Source organism: Scatophagus argus, chromosome 9, assembly GCF_020382885.2.
Source record: "Scatophagus argus isolate fScaArg1 chromosome 9, fScaArg1.pri, whole genome shotgun sequence".
Taxonomy (NCBI): Eukaryota; Metazoa; Chordata; class Actinopteri; family Scatophagidae; genus Scatophagus; species Scatophagus argus.
Window position 1 is genome coordinate 9,172,723 of NC_058501.1, and position 21,741 is coordinate 9,194,463.

General features: G+C 38.7%; 1 protein-coding gene across 1 annotated transcript in view; it reads left to right on the forward strand.

The window, feature by feature from the left end:
* LOC124064859 (CUB and sushi domain-containing protein 3-like) overlaps window positions 1-21,741 on the forward strand; it is a 203,563-nt gene that overhangs the window by 162,246 nt on the left and 19,576 nt on the right. Inside the window, exons 58-61 of the mRNA XM_046399683.1 lie at window positions 3,579-3,761; window positions 6,850-7,026; window positions 11,994-12,176; window positions 17,058-17,231. Of these exons, the coding sequence (XP_046255639.1) occupies window positions 3,579-3,761; window positions 6,850-7,026; window positions 11,994-12,176; window positions 17,058-17,231 (717 nt within the window). The remainder of the gene's footprint in view (window positions 1-3,578; window positions 3,762-6,849; window positions 7,027-11,993; window positions 12,177-17,057; window positions 17,232-21,741) is intronic.

Genomic DNA, 21,741 nt, shown 5'->3' on the forward strand with positions numbered 1-21,741 from the left:
TAATTTTTGTAAGCAGACTTATATATCTGTTTTTTTTCTTCTTTAATGGGAGTGCGAACACTCTACTCACCTTCACTGTTTTGTGTTTATTCAGACATTTGGGAAGTAGAGAATTCAGACTCCTTAGATTATACAGAGATGCACATGACTGAAGAGGCTCAAATCTGTCTCGCAGTTTCCATTGATTTTTCTTTCTTAGTTCTGCTAAATAGTGACCGAGTTGATGGTGGAGTATTTCTCTGTTTTCACCTCCATAATTATCTGTTGTGTACAGCCTAATAGCAGTTTTTAGGCCTGAAATGATAGATGTAGAATCTAATAAAGCATGTAATTTTAGTGCTTGTGGTCCAAAAAATTAATGATGCAAGGTATTTTTCTTCTTTATCACCTACTATTTAAAAGTAATTTATCATCTATTGTTGAGATGATTTGATCAGCATCCTGCTGTTATGACAAACGAGCCTCTTGGAAAGTGATGATTTGCAATTTAGCATGGGCTCTACTGCCTCTGTTTATCTGAAAAAGAAAAAAAAACAATGAATAAACTCTGCTTTAATCTGGGCAAAAGCCCTTTCATACCAACAACATTCAATGTGTTTAATTTAACTTGTCCAAATCTTAATCACCATCAGCTCATCACTTGAAAAGTGAGATAAATAAAGCCAGCATGAATCTGTTATCAAGTGTTTAAATTGTCCAAGAGCAATTGCTGTTTAAAGAGCAAAACCCTGTGGAGGAATTTGCGGAATACGAGTCTTGGCTCAGTGACCAGAGGATGTAATCATAATAAATGATGCTGTGAGTTACCAAGTAAAAAAAAAAAAAGAAAAAAGAAAAATGATGTGCTGAGGTGAGATATTGACAATATTTTAATTTTAATTCCATGTAATCACTGAACAAAAATCAAAACTTCAGTTTGTTTTGTAGTGTTACAGCAGCACACCAATAAGAGATGCTACTGATTGCTGGATCTTGAAAAAGGGGGATTAAATGGGTATAATATTAAGGGGATGTTATGTACATGTGTGGTAGTGCAAAAAAATAAGACCTTTTGTGACATATAGGACTCAGATGATATTGATGTTGGGCATAGATGATGATAATTACAGTGTAAAAGCATCCTGCTCACACTGCTACACAGATTATGCTGATTCTCTATGAAATCAGCCACTTACAATGAAAAGACAACACCTTTTGTAGATCATTTGTTCATCCCTAAGAGACTTGATGAATTCAGACCCATGGCAGCAAACATCTGTTACAGCTGTAGCAGAAATTAGAATCTAAACACAGCTGGAGCTAAGTTGTTGCTTAGAGAACTAAAGCTGTAATGCAGCAAACGCCTAAAGAGTTTTAAATTAGTGAGAGTGTACATTTTAACACCTAGTTTTCACAGGCGCATTAGCTAAAACTTCTCAAGTGATACAATTAGCAGTGCAGTGTTAGCAAGTCAAATGAGCTATGTGGCAAGTGTTAATTTATGTTTGCTTGTTTTTTTTCTGTCTCTTTTTGAAAATTCTCTGGTTCATGTCCCATCCCTGAGTCTAAGCTTCTGTTAAATGCTTCTGCAGTGATTTTAAAGTATACTTTCAGAAAGGTTGCTGCACGGGTCTTGTAGTGGAGACATCTTTATCTACATCACTGGAAACTATGGAAATGGCAAATATGAATTCTCAGAGAGTGTTCATAATCAACAGCAACAACATCATTTGGACTATGAATTCCTTAGATGTCAAGCCCAGTGTCAGCAACAGTTCTCATGCACACATCCATCCATGCGTCTATCCCTCCTCTCATCAGCCCTCCTTTGTTAATTAGTAAGAGGGGGCATAAAACTGCTTGCCAAGCCATTCCTCTTTTGTCCTCGTCTGTGCATGGCTGAGTTGAAGGCCTTATTATTTCCTCACAAAGGGAGCCTGGTGAACGGATATTAATTCAGATTCAAACCAAATCCACCACCATCCCAATTAGTGAGATTATAGCTGTCACAGTGCAAGCCAAGCCGGGCTGCCTCACCTAACTGAAGGAGACTAATGAAGTACCAACAGCTGCTGCGAGACGTTCAAGCACATATATACACACACAGACAGTCAACAAATAGTCAAAAAGGATGCATGCTAAACATACTCCAGCGAAGACAAATGTATGTAAGTATATGCACAGATTGGCAGAGACACACATAGACGCTCACATGTATCAAGTGCAAGCTCTTACACACACACACACACAAATGCAGTGGAAAAGTAGACAAATACACACATACATACAGTAATTGCTGACCATAGCCTCCCACAAACGAATCATGTCCAGCTGTGAGCCCTTGACCTGACAAATCCAGTCTGTGCATATGTGAGCAATGGGACGTGTGTAGATGTTATGAGCTTGGTGTTTGTGCAGTAAGAGCTTTGTCAACAAGTCCAGCATTACAGCAGCTGTTTGCTGTTCTATAGTTGGAGAGCAACAGCCAACACCGACAATGATACACCGGGTGTATGTACAGCTCAAGGAACAGGAAACACAGAACCTTAATGTTAATATCCATGTCTCTATCTGTCTGTGTTTATGCTGTGCACGTCACTCCAGTGGTGGTTCTCTTAATGTGTGTTATATGCTTCCCCTTCACTCTGAGGACGTCCCGTAATGCAAAAGCCACCCCATCCCCCAGACCTGGGCAAACTGTTCCACAAAGGGCCGGTGTGGCTGCAGGTTTTCTTTCCAACCAAGCAGCAGCACACCAGACTTGACTCATTTAATCAACTGATCTCAGTCTTCAGACAGTTGATTGGTCAAACTGTGTGCTCTTGGTTGGTTGGAGCAAAAACCCGCAGCCACACCGGCCCTTTGTGCCCAGGTCTGCCCCTAGACTCCTTCCCGACTCACACACCACTCTGCTTTGCTTTGCAGTTCATCACAATGTAAAATGTGTGTAGTTGTCATAACATGATCTTGACTACAAACCTGTCGTCTCTTTTTCTTTTTCTGTGGCTTAGAGAGAGAATATATACTTTATTGGAGACAGCTGTAATAGGTCTCCAAAAAAGAGGAGAATTAACAGGAGACACAGAATCTTTTTGTTTTAGTTAATTCATAGCTGTGGAGTACAGGTGGTACAAGCCACTGGAAGTACTGTTTGCACCTACGCACACAAAAAAGACAGGAGAGATAATTCAGGATAATGAAAGTGCATTTGGCTTCAGAGGTCACACTGTATTCATCATTTCTCATAACCACAGCTGGTTGCCTTTTAATGCTGGCTTCACCGTTTTTATGGACAGGAAGCTCCTGGTGTCAAAGCAGTGAAAGGTATTGGTCCTCCAGGTTGTTGGCAGGGTGACAGCTGCTCATTGGTGCATTGTGTGTTTTATAGCTGCATCCAGGAGGACTGAAAAGATGTACAGTTTGACTCTGCGACTTCCCTGTAGTGTCCCTCTGCTTGAAAGACAGAAACACTGTGTTGTAGCTGACTGCCATACCTACTTAAAAGGGCCCATCTGTGAACACACACATATTCAGTTAAAGTGGCTGCATTTTCAGTTTCTTGTTTTCATCGCTTCTTGTCTGGTTATCTCCCATTGCAGGTGACTCGGCAGACACCTGTGGGGATCCTGGCACACCTGCTCATGCCAGCAGAGAGGCCGGGAACTTCAAAGTGCGCAGCAAGGTGCGCTTCACCTGCACTGTGGGACATACGCTGTACGGCTCAGCAGAGAGGATCTGCTTCCCCAACGGGACCTGGTCAGGCAGACAACCGTTCTGCAAACGTAAGAGGGATCTTTAAAATGTCTTTGTCATGTCATGTATGAGACAGTAGGAGAGGAAAAGCAGAACCTAGCACTGAAGGCTTGGTCTGATATTACCTGTTTTAAACTTAAGATTTGAAATAAATTTAGATTGATTATTTAGATTTATTTTGGAAAAGTTCAGGAGACTGCACATTTTAAACACGTGAAGTTTGGATGACATGGCCATTTGCTTACCAGGATGGCAACAAAATAAGCTATTTTTTGTGTTATGGGAAGGGAAAGATTTCAGTGTTTAAGGACATGAGATTTAAAGGCAGGACATCTTCAATTTTGAGGATTCTTTTTGAAGTCTGTTCTCTTATATTGGCATCCATCAGCCAAAGTTAGACAAATTCTACAACACATGTTGTGTTTGAATCCTTCTTTAAAATTAAACACTGATCATTTTGCTTACTCAAGAACATACAAAGTGTTCTTTTGGTACAGTACTGAAATTTCAAACATTAAGGAGCCCCAGCTTACACACAGACATTGTATACAACACATAGGTTGCATGCAAGGAAGAACAGGCAGTGAGTGTAAAGATAAGTGGTCTTATGCTTCCACTCTCACACACACAAGTGACTGCAAAAGCTCACAAACAAAGAACTGCACCAGATGGATAAGTATCTTTTTGCTGCAGTCTGGTATTTTCTGCCAGTACATGGTGCTGTGACTAGCTTCCAGACTGCAACCAAAAAAATAATTAATTCTAGACACCTAAAGCCAACTTCTTTTTGGAGTGTGATAAATGAATCATTGTGGATTTTGGAGATATTAGTTTGCAGAATGCCAGCTCAACATTTTGCATAAATTACCCCAGGGGTCAACCGGATATTGAGGCAAATGTTTGACTGCGCCTGCTCTCCTCTTCTTGCTGTTCACCTGCTTGGCACAGTGCCAGTGTAATTTTTAATGTGATAGGCCAATGAACAAACCTTCTGAGCTACCTTCTGTGTATCTGCCTTTCATTCCATCTCTCTTGCTTCCCCTTTTTTTCTGTCTGTCTTCTCTCTCTATCCTTCATTTCCCCTGATGTCAGCCTTTTTGTCTCACTTCTCCCCTGATTTCTCTCTGTCTTAATCTCTTTCTCTGGCATGTCTCTCCCTCCCTGTCCACTCCTCCATCTGTCCCTCCTCTGTCTCTCACTGTCTATTGCTACATTGCATACAGCCTTGACCCATCCCTTCCACCCTCCTTTTACCCCACATCTCTCTGCCACTACCTTTTCATCTCTCCATCTCCTCACTGACCCCCTTGATTTAGAGATTGTTTTAGCCACCTTAGGAGGGAGAGCGCAGGAATTCACTGGAGCCTGAATGAGTTTCCCTGCTGTCTGTCTGTGATCTAAAGCCCTGTGTACTGTTAAAAGCCATCCATTCGTTATCTACAACCTTTTACAGTCTCTAGAAAACAGTCAGTGTGGATATTCAGCTTAATATTCATCTCACAATGCCATCAAGGTCTGTTTTGTGTTTCTGTCATCATATCTGTCTTGAATCTTAAAAAGGGAGCCAAAGAGCCAACTTTATTTTATTTTTGGCAAATGTGTGATGTCCATATGCTCATGTGTGCACTTACAGTAGAGTAATGTGAGCATGTTGGCACCTGGTGTGTTGCCGGAGTGATGTGTTTGCACCTCAATGAGCTTGTGTGTGTGTGCGTGTGTGTGTAACCGACATGCGCTAATCGAGAAATCACCAGTGCACCTACTAAACGTCTGTCTCCAACGAGAATCACTATTTCAAATTTTCCAGGCAGTTAGGTGGGCAAATCAATTTTGTAATTAGACATGATTTGGGACAGAAATGAAACACAAAACACATGAAATAAACTCTGTCCTTCGCCTTCCTCGGTGAGAAATGTTTGTTGGCATCCTTCTAAGCAGAGCTCAAGCTGACATTGTTGCTGTTTGCTCACTTCTGTACTTCTTTCTTATGTACATCAAACATATGGACACTGGATTAGGGGTGTACTATTTACAGTCGGAGAAGGTTATCTGTTCCCTCAAGGGATCAACTAGTGTCTTGTATGCCACTTGACAACCAATTTTAACATTTGTGGCAAATATGGAAGCAATGAAGTACACTACGTTCCCATTTTATGTACTCGTATGTCTACTTATTTAACTAGTATGGTCATCCCTGTTTGTTTTTGCATGTTTGGGTGGGTGGAGTTTCTTTTTTTAAAATTTATATTTTATTATTATTACTATTTTTGTCTTTTTAATAAAATATCATTGGACAAGACTTTTGTTTGTTTTGTTGGCACATTCTGGAAATGTTGTAAAGAACAGTCAGTTCAAGACTTTGCATGAGATTCAGTCTCCTTTCTGAGTTCAGTCTGTGTTTCATTTATTTCACTGTGTGACCCTGTTAAAAAATGTTAAATAAAAAATGTTATTTAGCAAAATATACTGACTAAAAGTTCAGGTGTTGTTAAAAGTTCTTAGCTGCAATTGTTGACATTACTCCCACGACCGTCCTTTTGTTTTTAGACAGCACTAAATGTCCTTACTGTGGATGCGCTATGGGAATTGACAATACACAAACTGCACTTTATTTACTGATGACTTATCAATAGTGCGCTGGGGATTTGTGTACCGCTGCACCAGCTTTGCTCATTAGCCCCTCTTAATAAAGCTGTGATACTCTATAGATTAGTCTCTATAGAGTTCACAGCTTCACATCTTCTTTAAAAAAGAAAAATAAAACTTCCTCACATCTCCTGATGTAAGGCACACATGCAATAGGCAGAACTCTGACACAAGACAATTTCTGTCTGACCTTTCCAGACTGTTCTGAGTGCTAATCAGTCAAGAAACTTATTCCTCAGGTCAAATGCAATGCAAATGCATATATTGTAAATAAATATTACTGTTCATACAGTATTGAAGCTATGTATTTTTCCAAGCCCTTTATCACCTCTAGACCTTCAGAAGTCATCTTACAGCTAACTTGGGGGCTCGCAACTCTCAGACTGTGAATTGCTGATATGGAAAATAGAAAATCCATTACTATTTTACACCTCTAACCTTCACTCCTTTCTTTCCTCCCATGTCTTGCAGCTGTGCAGTGTAGTAACCCAGCTACACCTGCTCATGGCCGTATTTCCCGTGTAGATGGCACAACTTTCTCCCACTCCATCGTGTATTCTTGTATGGAGGGATATTTTCTCACTGGTTCGCCCACACGTCAGTGCTTGGCAAATGGCACATGGTCTGGCACAGCTCCCAACTGCACAAGTGAGTTTTATACATACAGAAACCTAAAGGCGTATTGAGGTCGTGTCTCTTGGTCTTATGGATTCACTGTGCATAAGCAACGGGTTTGTTATGTTCAGCGAACTATTTTAGTTTTGAGCCTACTAGATACATAATAAAATAGCTTTTTTAAATGCCACAATCATATAAATACAAGCGTGTGAATGTAGCAGTTGCTACTCACTGCTGTAGATGTGTGCATTGTGCCATCTGCATTAGCTGCTGAATGACAGTCTGTTGTTACTGCTGTAGTCACACTCTTTCAGCACAGAGCAGTCCAGTGCTGCAGTTATTTTTAGGTTGGATATTCCACCAAGGTTCACTTTGGAGTGAATGTCTGTTGAATATCCAACCTTAAACTAACTTCTCCAAGGTGTGAAATTGTGAAAGTGCAGCACATGGAACTCATGGAAGACTCTGAGGAAGACAATGGGTGCACCATAAGAGTGCTCAAGGCCAGTCAGGCACATAGGTAGAGAGGCAGTTAAACTGTAGAGTCATTTAATTCAGTTTGAATATAATGGCCTACCTTTAAAACGCCATTCTGCTGCACAGTTTTCATGTAAGGAATTGGAAAGAAAATTGTGAAGTGATCAGTGTCTGACCAATAAGATGTGTTGTGTTTAATGTTTCTTGGTTGATTATGGTTTGCCAAATCACACTTAGAATTTGTCATCATTGCTTTCAGAAATAGAACAGCACCCAACACCCAAAACAACCGTGGTGTTATCGCGATTGTGAGCCACCACTGACCAATCATACACAGCCAGGCATGTTGCTCACAATAAATGTTGCACTGTTAGTACAGGAGACAGAATCAGCCACTGTTCTTGTTTTCTTTCTGATGCTGAACAAATGAAACATATAATTTGTGCTATAAAGCACAAAAAGCCCTTTAAAAAAATGAATACAGACATGACTGAAAATGAGTTTGCTCCCTATTCCTACCAAAGGGAGGCGTTCTGTGTGATCCACAGTGGTGCGAAAGTAAGGTGTAAGATTTCAAATAGCACATAAATCTCTTTGAGCTTCTTTTCCTGCAAAGCGTCAAAACTGTCAGGCACTTTTTTATTGTCTGGATCTCAGCAAATGAGCCTTGCAGTAATTAAGAAGTATGCCAATCTATATTCAATTTGCACCAGGATGACTATCAAACAAAATTACACATTGTTCTTCTTTCTGAAAATCACCATATTCGCGCTCCCTCATTCTTTTTGCTTGTTATTGAATCACAAGAAAAGATAAATCGTATGGGCATAATTTTCAATTTTGGAATGAAATGAGTCTCTGGAGAGATATATACAGGGAGGGAGGGAGGGAGAAGGAGAGAACGATTGGAAATTGGATTGAATGATAATGATCAAACATACAGGAAGGCTGAATAGCTCTTTTTGGGGGGTTTTGCCTCTTTTTTCTCACTTTCAGTCCTGCTTTTCACCAAAGTTATTGTTGTTATCCTCCTGCATGCTATAACCTCACATTAAATTTTAGTGGTCACTTCAGGGACATCAACACTTAAGATGCCAAGATTGGCTCCGTGTGCCTTCATTAAGGAGGCAATCATTTTCACGGTTCATGGGTAATCGATCATGTAGGTTACCAGATCAAAGTCACACAACATTCTCAAGGGGAGAGAGAAAAGTTCTTCTTTTACTTTTTTCTAAACTCTCTGGATGGTTGATAAATGAAATTTATAGAGCATGTTAAGGAATTGGGGAATTAAATGAAGTGCAGTCGAAAGACTTGTTCAGTGAACTGTGAAGTAAAGCCATAAAGCACTTCATGAAATCAAAACTAAACACTAATTAGAAGGGGAGACTATTTGCCCTGTAACATGCTGTGATCTTGTTGATTTATATCTACTGTTTTTAGTGCTCCTCATCTTCTCTTCTTTTTTCTTCTCCATCCCTTTAATCTCTCCGCTAGTTTAAACACCAACACAGTGTTGGATTCTCTTCATGGATGTGGGGTTCAAGGACAGGGTTAAATGAAGATATCATAGCAAAATTCCTGTCAGTGCATTTAGTAGTAGAAGATGCCCATGGTTCAGAAATATGATGGAGTAAGGGATAAAGAGAGAAGTTATTGAATGAAAAAGCTGTAGAGTTTGTTGAGGTCAACAGCCTGAAGCTTTTCTGCATTGTGCTGACTGACTGGGTTTTTCCCTCCTGCAGTTAGACAAGCACATGTAAACATTTACATTTACAAACATACTTTTTCCCTCTTCTCTTCCTCCAAATGTTTGTAGTTGAAACCAATTGACATGTTTTTAAGCTGCCTTTTGTTCATGCTGGCTGCTTCTGGCTTATGTGTGGAGAGACATAAGATGGTTAGTCAAGATAATGTGTTTTAGTATCGTTATCATCAGTCAAAATCAGAATAGTCTTTGAATGTAGGGGAATGCTTGTTTTTTCTTTGGATTCTTACAGAGATCTTTCCCAAATAGTTTTTATGTTATTTATAGTACTTTAGTCTGAAATGGCAGGGAGACATTCATGGTGTCCAGAGGATGAATCAGCATGAGGCTGACCTTTGTATTTTTGGATGAAATGTCTCATTAAGCGTTAAATGTGTTACCACTGAAATTTGGTTCACGCTTTCATGTCTCCCTCAGGATAAAGTGTAATATTGATCATTGGCAGTTAATATAGCGCCCATTTTAATTTGTGCAATACTTTGCTTACTTTAAAAACATTATATCACCTTCAACCTCAGCAGTACCTTTTGCAAATTAGAACTATGAAGGTGAATGTGGGAAACATTATGTTGGCATTCTCATTGTGAGTATGCTGGCATGCAATGACTTTTTGTTTGTCAGATTTTTAGCAAGTTACTCTTTACATTGCCAGATACCACTCTAAGTGTGAGTGGGAAAATATATTCTTTTATGGTTGATTCGTAAAATAGAGTTCACAAACCACAAGGTTTAAGTCCAAGAATATAGACAAGACTGGCAAGTTATTACACAAACAATTTTCATTAAAGGAAGGCAGCAGTGCCTACACACACATATTTAAATACATCAGTTCCAACTGGATTACAGGATACAGGTGGCAGGAACCTCTAGAGTTGATGGAACTCCCCCCAAGTAGGCTAAACAGAAAACATACATAACAGATAGCTGTACAACACATGTTGTCGTCAGATAAACATCAACGCTGTACAGCTACCCTCAAATTCCCCCTGGCTTACTGCAGAGAGCTGTCCTACCTGTTGGTGTAGTTTTGTGCTGATTTTGAAAGTAAACAAATAATCATTGGAGCAAGCAAGCATGTACTGTCAGAAATTTGAAAACTCAGTTGGTGGCAAAGTGAATACTTCACAGCTCTCAAATGTATTGTGTCAGGATACAAAGTTAGTCTCACACAGTGATGATTAATACGTCCAAGTGTTGAAATCCTTGGCAGCAACTGAAAATAAACAAACAGGAATTAATTTAAGGGAGGAGGCGTGAGCAGGGACAAACATATGCATCAAACTGGCTTCTTTAATTTAGGCGAACAAGTCACAAAGATTTTTGTAATGACAAGGCACAAATTAGGATCGTAAGATGAAACAAGGCCCACAGAAATGCAATCGAATCAAGATTCTGGCAATTTACAGTTTTATCAGAGATGGCACTAGGTTAAGACCTGACGATATACTGGGCCAGCACTCAGCCATCTGTTCACTTTGCAGAAAATGTGCCATGAGAAGAAGCCAAGAATACGAATAAGAAAAAAGAGATAGAACAAAAACTACTCTGGGAAGGAAGCGCCCAAACATAATAGTCATTTTTACTGAGTTCTCCCTTTGATTTTGACAAAAATTAAGAAATATCTCAAATGTCTCCTTGGATAAACATAAGAAAATAACAAAACAGACCTGCCTCATGCTTAGGTCGGGGTACCGCACAACAGATGTTGTCTGATGATGATGTGAGCACTTGGTCAAAGACTAATTTCACTACAGCTTTGTCATCATCTTCTGGTGATTTTTCTTATCTTCTTACCTTCATGATTGAACTTCATAATAAACATACACCCCGATGCTTCATGTGCAAACAAATATGCTGTGTGTTATATAGGCAGCCACTAAGGTTGATGTACAATATGCACCATTGTGAATAGCAATAACTGGTAATGGTAATAACTGGTAGCATCTTATATTACAGCTCAGAAATAACATGGTAAGACTGGGATAAAAGTTTGATAATACAGAGGTTATAATTAGATAATACCATGTATTTACCAAAATAAGTAGGTGATAGCTTGGCATTAATGGCGGGTGTAAGTATTATTATACTGAAATCTATGGAACAGGTTAACAAGAAGCCAAGAACAAAGTGTAACAATGGAGAAATACACTTAAAGGTAGTGATAGAGATAGTGTTAAGTTTTTTTTTTTTCAATGATGTCTTCACAATATTATAGGCTATTATCAGTGAAATACCTTCAAAATTATTAAAAAAATTCTTGCAGATCAGAATTGGTCATTTCTGAATTATAATGCTGAAATTCATCCCATCTTATCTTCCAAACATTCATTTTTGTTTCAACGTAATACTGTACGAATTATTTGTTTAATGTCAAGACTTGTTACCTAGAAACAATAGTAATAATATGTGTAATAACGTGAATCTGGGCCTGCAAAACTGTAAAACCACCTGTTTCTGGTTAATTTCTCTCTACATTGAAACTAACCAGGCTCGCCAGTTAACTTAACATTTAGCAAAGCTAATTTCCGAACAAACTAAGTACTGAAAGTCTTTTCCAACACCACAGCGCTACAGTAATACAAAATAATCTGACTGTAACCTCACCAATCTTTGTTCAGGATGGATAGGCTTAAATACTGATGTTTTTAAATGTATTATATGGTATATTTCATATTACATTTCAGTATGCTCTGATCACTGCTCAACAGCATTTAGGATATTTTCTGATAAAAGTTCCTCATGTCTGTGACAGTGATCACTTGTGGCGAACCTGGTATCCCAGCAAATGGACTTAGATTTGGAGATGACATTTCAGTGGGCCAGAATGTGACATTCATGTGCCAGCCGGGGTATGTGATGATAGTAGGGGGCAATACTGTCACAAGGACCTGCACCAACAACGGCACCTGGAGTGGGATCATGCCAGCATGCCAAGGTAAGCACCACCCACACTACACAGTCACAACCTTGATAACCATCAGCCCGTGCTGTAACAACCTTGGCTCTGTGGCACACTGTCATATACAATATAAAGTACACGCTTACACCCTGAGATCTAATGAGATTAGCAAACAAGGTGACATACAGCTTCCTATATGGTCAGATAGTGTCATATTCAGTGTGCTGATAACCCAAGTGCCAACAATGTATAAAAATAGATGTCTGTGAGACAGATACTCATACACACTTGGAATCTGGTTTTCTAAATTATGTAGAGGGCATCCCAGCATTACAAACCCTAGATAAGAGATGACATCACTCAGCTGGCTTTAAAAATAACAGAATATATATATAATACATTTTTAGAGCCCTTGATCTAGGACACAGTGATTTCACCCACACCTGCATCTGGAGTTGCACCTGTGGTGGCACAGAACCATGGCTAAAAGTTGCTCTGACACTTGATGATGGATGGCTAACAAGTCCTCTTCATCTCAACAAGGATCTCTCTAATTTTACAGCAGTTAATTACTGGCTGCCTCACTCTGAAAGTTTGTGTGCACTCTATGGGCTTGATTAATACGGAAGTTAGAAAATCCACCAAGTGGATGTAGTTGTTGTACACCCACCAGCACTACATCACTCTATGATTTATGACGCTTAACTGGAGGCCTAAATTAGTGTGTCTTCCATCGACGCCCAAAAGTAAGTATTGCTGGAAAGATTAACTTGTGCAGTGAACAGTTTGAAAGTACACCAGGAAAAGGGTAGAACCCACAAGGTGAATGGTGGCTCATTGTTGCTAAGGAACTGTTCTCAGGCTGCTGTCTCAGTCACAGTGGCAAGCTGATGTTGTTTGCCTCTTGAGAAATAGTGGAGGACAAATGAAATGTGAGAGAAAAAGTGTCAGACTGTGAGAGACTGACATGCACACAGACAGACAGAACAGGAAGAGACATATACGGCGACAAGTTTCAGGAAGGTATAGAAAATCAATCCCACAGAATTCTTTCATTCTTTGAAAAGGAATGAGTACGAACGAATGTGAAAATATGAAGCCTGTTGAGCTTTTTTTTCTTATTTCTAGATGTAGTCACTCTATAAAATGTTGTTATAGACCCAGAAGTAGTTGTCATCACCTTTCCTTAGCTCAGCTCGTAGGGAACTGTGGTTTTAAGCTGCACACTTCTTGCCCTCCTCAGGCTCCCAAGGACATTGCCAAGAAGTTTACAACATCCAAAGTGACACTGATTTGTAATATTTCATGGGTGTCTTTTATTATTAACACGCCCTGTTCCATGGTATGTTGAAGCTCTTGGATGAATCAATGGTCGCACAATTCATACCCTGGACAGTTCAAGTGGAGAGAGAAACACACAGACACACACACACACACTCACACATAGAGAAGCATGGGTGTATGTGTGCAGATGCATGTGTGTGTAAAAGCGTGTGAAGCTCCTAACCTCCAAGCTCTAATCCTTGACAGCTCCTGCAACAGCTCAGGCACTTGGCCCCAATGCTGCTATGCTTGATGGGGGTAGTGTGGGGAGAAGCAAAACCCTGGAGCTTAGCCTTCAGAATCTCTCTCTCTCACACACACACACGTATACAATCACAGCATTCACTTACACAGCTGTCTCTCGCATGCACACACAGACAGATTTTTTACATACATTCAGGACATACTGACGTGTATGCATCAGTTAGTGAGTCATAGCTTCCCTCCTCTCACTCTTGCTTTTCCAGTGGTGCTTATTTCTCACATTTGGGTAAAATGAATTAAAGAAAATCAAGAGTTGGGGGTGGGGGTGTTTGAGAATAGACAAAAAGGTTTTACTGACTCTGCCGACTCTGTGCATAATTTTGCACTTAGCGTGCGTGTGTGTGTGAGAGAGAGTGTCAGTGCTAGCCATGCCATTTGTGTGTGATGTGTATTTACACACCGCTGATGACACATCCTAAGCCTCACCCAGCAAGGATTCAGTTTGAATCCCAGGTTTGGCGTGTTCAGCTAAGAGGCACTAATGCTGCTTAGAACTACTTAGGAAAATGGGGACACTCTTCGCTTCCCATTCACTTCTGCCTGCCACCCATGCCTTTTTTTTCGATTTATTTAAAGTAATTTCTGATGCAGTGCTTGTGGGATTAGTAGGCAGACTACAATAATCAGCGTAATTTGCCTACTTGGACATGTGCGCTCGCACATTCTTGCCCCATCTGTCTTTTTCTGCCTTTGCCTTTCTCTTTCTATCATGCAGGCATACTGTAAGGACACACATACACACCGAAACACACGTTCTGTTTTACAGCTGAGCATTTTAGTGAGGTGTTTCAAAATGAAGTGCTTTTTTTCCCATGCCTCCAGAGCAGCAACATTGAAATCCCAAACTGAAGGCACTTTTTACTAATTCATTAACATCAAAGAGAAACAATTTCAAGTGAACTTGTTTCTCCTTGAGAACTTGAGAGTCAAAATTATATTATCAAACAAAACATTAAAAAACAGATTGCAAAACATCAGTATGGTTTTGCCCTTAACTTATAACCACTATTCATCATGGCCTAAATATTCCAAATGTAGCATACATCTAAAACCTATACTGTTTTCCACTGCAACATGTCCATATGGAAATCTTTTTGGATCCACTGCCAAGCAAGAACAAAAGATGGTTCCACCTTGGAGAGAATGTGTGAATATCCCACAGTGGCTCGCTCCACATTTACTGTGGTTCTTCGGGTAGGAAAAGAAAACCGAGCTGAAGTTTATGAGGCACGAAAGTTGTCTGTCAAGTTATTTATATTAACATTTTCATAATCAGAATGTCAACTTTAAATTTTAAGTGTCATATATTGTAAAAACTATACTTTATACAGCTGGCAAGAAGACTGCTTTTATGATCTGTGTAGGTATGATAAGTAAAAGCTAATCTGGTTTGTAACAAAGGAAGCTACTATGCAATAACACATCTGTGTTTATTTCACCAGCTTTTTTTTAGTGGTTTATTTTTGCTGTTGAGATATTGTGTCCCAATTAGTTGATTATTTTTAAACCTTTCTAACTGTCACTAATCACATTTTAGTGTAGCAAGTGTGAAGAGCTATATATTTGAATTAAATAAAGCTGTCACTTTAAAAAAAAAAAAATCTACTGGATTTTAAGCTTGAATAAGACTTGAACTTTTGCAACTAAATAACAGATTTTATGAGTCAAATAACCTACAAGAGTGGAGGGTGACTAAATATACAGTACAGAACACTATTACATCAATATTCTATATATAAATTTTTGAACACCTTTATAGCAGCAAACAGCAATTTGCTATGTAAAGATGTAGTGGGGTAATGATGATTTCTCACTTGTAATATGAGATGTCCACAGAGGCTGCCTTCACTTTGCTGCATCTGTATATTTTTGTCATGTATTTAGCAAATTAAAATGTCTGTACTGTCATACTGAACACTAAAACATAACTTGATAGCCATGGTGTTAACATGACAGTTTAAGTAACTGGATTTGTAAACTAAACATCTGATCTTGCTTGACAGTTGCAAAGCTTTGATATAGCCTTGCTTCAATTTGCAGATCTTTGTTCAAGTGTTTCAGCATGTGTGAGTGCGTCTAAAAGAAAGAGAGACTTGGGGAAATCATGGGTGTTGAGGGACGATAGTAATGGTATAAAACAACTGCTATAATTTATTCACATCCCTAAAACCCATATCCCATCTGCGTCCCCACGGGTTCATCTCCAAGTGTGTCAGAACAAACTTCAAGCTTTATTATGCATTCATTTATTACATTTGTTGAGCAGAAAGTTTATGGCTTACACAGATGCAAGATGTCCCCTCATTTCCCACAGAAATTATTCATTGTACTCTAAACAGAAATAGCTGAAAAATCCCACACAGTCACTTTCAAAACACAGACCATTTCTCTGGGCTAGAGACCTAGTTTTCACTCAGCTGTAATTCACATTATGGAGAATTTGTGCAATCCCTATTGCCTCTTGATATCTGAAATATAGCACTATAATTTGAAGCATGCAGTGTAACGATAGACTGACAAAACATGTTCATGTTTAACCTGCATGAAAAATAAAACTTATCTCCTGTTGTGTGTTAAAAAGGAGCAGTGCATAGCCACTCTGGGACATAATATTTTAGCACTGTGGATATAAATGGGAAGATTAAACCTGTGCGAATGACAATTTATTGGTTAAAAAATGGTTTTATTACTATATTTTAAACATTTTAACACCACAGATCCCTCTTAATATCACCAACAACTCCATTTATCAAAACTGTATGCAAAGACCCAACATATAACTATATCCCTATATATCCACATAAATCATACTAATTATCTCCAAGCTTTAATATTGTCTGTTATCCTTAAGTTACATGCAATAGCTATTTTACTTTTGCATCAAGTTGGACGAAAGCAAGAGTGTTTTCTTAAGGATCTTTTATGGTTCTTTATTCTTGTGAGTGCTGTAGAAGCAAATATTCTCAATGTCACTGAATTGATATCACAAAGTATTTTTGCTTTAATTCATATTTTGATTCCATACACAGTACCCTCTACATAGTACAGGATTTATATTCAACCCTCCAACTACTTCATGATTTGACAATTATGTCTTTTATTAAATATAGTTGAAATATAGATTTTAAAATGTCCCTCTGTCCTTTGCCCATTATGCTATCTATGTAATCCTCTGCTGTAATTTTTACATTTGGAAATTTAGCACCTGATTTTCTTTCATAGCTGACATATTTTGGTCCCATTGTCCATTTGAACCTGGTCTTGATTCAAACTTGCCTTTCTTGTACCTCAGTTTTATAAGCTTTTCTTTCCATTTTTTTCACCTCACAGTGGTGGTGTGTCCTACACCCCCACCCATACCAAATGGCCTCCAGGAGGGCTCAGTCTTGGAGTGGGGAACCAGTGTGAGCTACAGCTGCCTATCTGGCTATGAGCTGTCCTTCCCTGCTGTGCTCACCTGCACAGGGAATGGAACATGGAGCGGAGACCTGCCTCAGTGCTTGCGTGAGTCACCATTTTGTAATTTCAGTATAATTAAAAGATAATTGTAGAGGTCTGTAGGGGAAGTGTCCTTATGTTTAAACTGAAATAGTTTTGATGACATCTCTGTCAACATCTGATAGATGGTTATTTGCACAGTGGGGTAAATTGTGTGTCTTCCCTAAATGTAATATTATCAAGAACATGAAATGTTGGACTCATAATTAAAAATCAGGTATCCTGTTGCTTTTTCTCTCACTCTTCTATTGATCTTGAATTTATATTAAATCATTTTGAAATAAAAAATACAAGGTTATATCTCGGCATTTGTTACCAGGGTTCCCACTGTGCATTGAAATAGTGGAAAATATGGAATACTGAGAGGTATAATAATCCAGTCAAGCAAATCATAAAATTGTTGAATTTTTTTTGAGGAAGTTGAAATAACAGGTAATTTCTCAAATGGGTTTCTTAACAGGGATATGCCTGCATGTAATTTTACAACTTGTCGCATACATTCAGTGTTTTTTAGAGGAAAGCTCCTTCAACCACTTTTCTGCTTGCCTCTTTTGGTTACCTCAAGTTAATGAAATTAATGAAAGTTATGAATAACTCATGGAATTTAACACCAGGGCCGAGGTTTAAAAGCTGAATTACAATCCAGATAGAAACAGACAGTCTTGCAGAGATGTGAAACAGGGATTATTGGTGTTGCTCCAAGTTGCAACATCAAGGTCTTATTTTGTAAGCAGTGACTCAGACTTAATTCCTAAAAGCAACTTCATTAGTCTCTAAAAACTAATACTGAACAATGCTGGGCTTGAGAGAAGCATTGTATCCTACCTGTTGGTAAAGCACAAAAATTAATACTTCATCATTCATACGTGAAATGGAACCTCCAATTTACATTTTGATTAAATGAAAAGTGAGTCAACCTCTAGCCCTGGAGTCAAAGCTACAGCATTGATGATAAAGATGATGATCTGAGTGGAACCACAAGTGGGGTGTCTGATGCTCTTTACTACGTTAAGACCTTCTCCGAATCATCTTTGCAAGCATAATAATAACCCTTGGGATGCATGACTGCTCAAGAGTGTCTCACTGTCATCGTAATCAGTCTTGCATTATATCAGTCAGACAGAAATGAAATATCAAGAAGGTTAAAGTACTTGTACTTATGTTTGTTGGTCAGCACTAAGTGAAATAAAAACAAATGCCACTAAAAATATTCATGCACAACACTCCAAGCTTGAAAGGCTGTGTTCTTTTTATTTGACTGCTGTGCTGCACCAAAAGCTCCACCACTGGTGTACCACTGACTGTAGGCAGCCCTTTTGTGTTGATTGTTGAATTGATTCATTTTGCATCCAAGTGATTATTGAATCATTCTTTTGCAAGGAATATCTGCAATGAGATGATTGCATGCATTTCTTGTGTACAGTTATGATACTGGGTTGATAGCTGACCTTATGTAAGAGCTTATGATCAGTGGGAAATGAGATGGTTTGCTGTATTTTAGGAACACATGGTGGATCATGACAAAAAAAAACTGTCAGAGACCCGTGAGCCCTTTTATAAAGAAGTACATTCGCTCTCTGTAATTGATGCTAATGACAGAATTTGGTGCTTGTGGCTGTATTCAGGCAGGCAAACATGGTCTCATTTGGGAGTTTAGCATCTGCGATCCAGCTAACAGACTGCTAGTGTTTGTGTCCATGCAGCTGGAAACACAGTCGTGCAGCCATTTGCTCCTCTAAATGGCCACATTGCAGTCGCTTATAGTCATTCATGTAAGTCAGTGTGCACTCTGCTTTCTGATTTATATCCTGCTTAACTTTAAAGGATAGTATTTGTCTGTTATGGTCAGATATATGCATTTAGCACTACAAGACCAGCTGTCCTTTTTTATCGAGGTGCATTGCTGTATCCGTGTTGTTGTCCTGAGTTGTTATGATGTATTTAAAAAAAAAAAAATGTCATCTAGACATGAAATGGATAAGGTTCCACTTCATAAATGTACCATGTCTACTGCAATTATGATGAGCAGTGTCATCCCTCAACACATGACAATCATTTTTCCGCATCGGCACTCTCAAAACAACCCCCTGCAGGTGTGTGAGCGATTACCATCATGTAACATTAGCATTTAATGTGTGTTAGTATAGAATTGCTTTTGATTTAATAATAGCATTTACTAGCTCCATTACTTATGACCCAGAGTGTGAAATTGACACAACTTTAGAGCCATAGCACTATAAATTACATTCAATATGATAAACAACTACTTTCTGTAAAGAACCTGGCTCTCCTAAACACGTTGTTATTGCTAGCCTCTTTCCATAGTAGCCAAAGTGGAAGCAGGTCTGTGATAAATCACTGAGGTTTACCAAGGCAAATAAATGAGACTGCAAAATGGAACAACTGGGGAGAAAGTGCTGATCACATTTGGTGTAAAAAAGGCTATTATCTATGCATTAGCGAGCCAGCACAACACAATCACCAGCATTCCTAGGTGCTAGTCCTTATAAATCTTTGTCATTAGTAAAATTCAAACCTTAAGTGTCAATGCTCACAATGTAGTCATAGGACTGACCATTACTGTGTGTAATGTACATTACTTTATAAACGCATACATTTGTCACTGAACAGCACTAAATGTACACAGGCCATGTGATGCAACTGTGAAGACAGATTCCAAGCATTCGTCAATACATTTCATTCTGAGACTGAGGTTTTTTCCACATAGAGTATGAGTTGTGGAGGAGGAATAATCAGATTCCTTTTGGCTCTATCATATATATCTGTTGCTAAGTGAATCTAAAAACTTCTTTAAATTTAGTCTGTTGCTCAGTAATTTAAATCTGTAACATTTGTGTGTACATCCCTGACTCTAAAAAAAAAGTTGGGACACAAAACATAAATTAAACAGGAAGTGAGATTTGCTTTTGACTTTTATTCAAATGGAAACAGTACAAAGATAGTATATTTAAAGTTCTGCCTCATCAACTGATTTTTGTGAACATATCCTTAATCTGAACTTGATGCCAGTGACATGTTGGCACAGGGGAGACAAAACACAAGGACAGTTGTGGGATGCTCAAAAAACACTTGTTTTTCCACAAAAAAACAGATGGTATCATCATATGAATGGAACATCGTTGAAAGACTTAGTTGCTCACAATTGAGGGTTGGGTGAGGTTAAGCACTTTGGACCAGGGCCAAAAAGCAACACCGACTGCCTGTGACCTTCGATAGCTCAGGTCAGGTCTTTTTGGAGTCAGGAACTTCAGAAAACAATTGTCAGAAAACACAGTTTGTGATAAATGCAATTTAAGACCCCACCATACAAAGTGAAAACTACTACATTGAGAACAACAAATTACTTTTAATTAAATTGTTTTCTTTCCTGTTTATGAGACCTAATTTATTTTTACTTTCTTCACTGCCTCTGTATTGCTGTCCTTTTTGTCCGTTTTATTGTAACTGTCTTGTGTGGTTGTATTTCTTTTCTTTCTTTTTTTAACCTACTTTGTGACTTTGTTGAGAAAAGTGTAGGTTTTGGAGCAACATACGCAGAGAACATCTTTTTCAGGAAAGTCTCTGCTTATTCCAACAGAACAATGCCAAGCTGCGTTCTACATGTGTTACAGCAGTATGGCTTTGCAGTGAAAGAGTTTAGCTACTAGACCTGCCTTCATTCCAGACCTGTCTCACATCGAAAATGTGTGGCAAAACAGGACAGCAGAAACCACGGATTGTTGAGCAGCTGAAGGTTAACGTTGAGAATGGGAAAATAATTTTGCTTTCAAAGCTACAACAGTTAGTGTCCTCAGTTTGCAAACACTTACCGAGTGCAGTGAAAAGGAAAGATAATGGAACATAGAGGTGAACATCCCCCTGTCCCAACATTTTTAAAACATGTTGCAGGCACCAAATTCAGGGTGTATAATGTATATTTTCTAAAAATAAAAACAATAAATTTTATCAGTTTGAACATTAAATTTGACCTGTCTTCAATCGAAAATAGGTTGAGAAGGATTTGAAAAGTATTTCATCCCGTTTTCATTTTCATTTACACAGTATCATAATGTTTTTTTTTAATGGTTGTGTTATATGTATAGGACTGCTGTAGACTCTAGAATGACTGTATTTCAAACTCAGCACTTTTAGTTGAAATACAGCTTAGCAACTCAGGAGATGCCATGCATCTGCAAAAGCCAAGCCCTTCTGTACATTTTTTAAAATCTGTACTTTTGTAAGCATTTGCAGCCAAACAGGATTAAGATGCATATTCATGTTTTCCAACTCAACACATGGAGAGTGAGCAGCAAAATGTCTGAGAGTGCTAGTTCATGTGTCTGCAGGGATGAGACTGTGATCCCAACTTTGAATCTGGCCTCTGCATACTGATTACTTCAAAGCATTGATAATTCATCAAGGAAGGAGAGAGGCTGTGAGAGAGTGAGTGAGAAAAAGTTTGACTTCTCTCTCCCTCTCTCTCTCTCTCTCATCTATCTACACACACACACACACA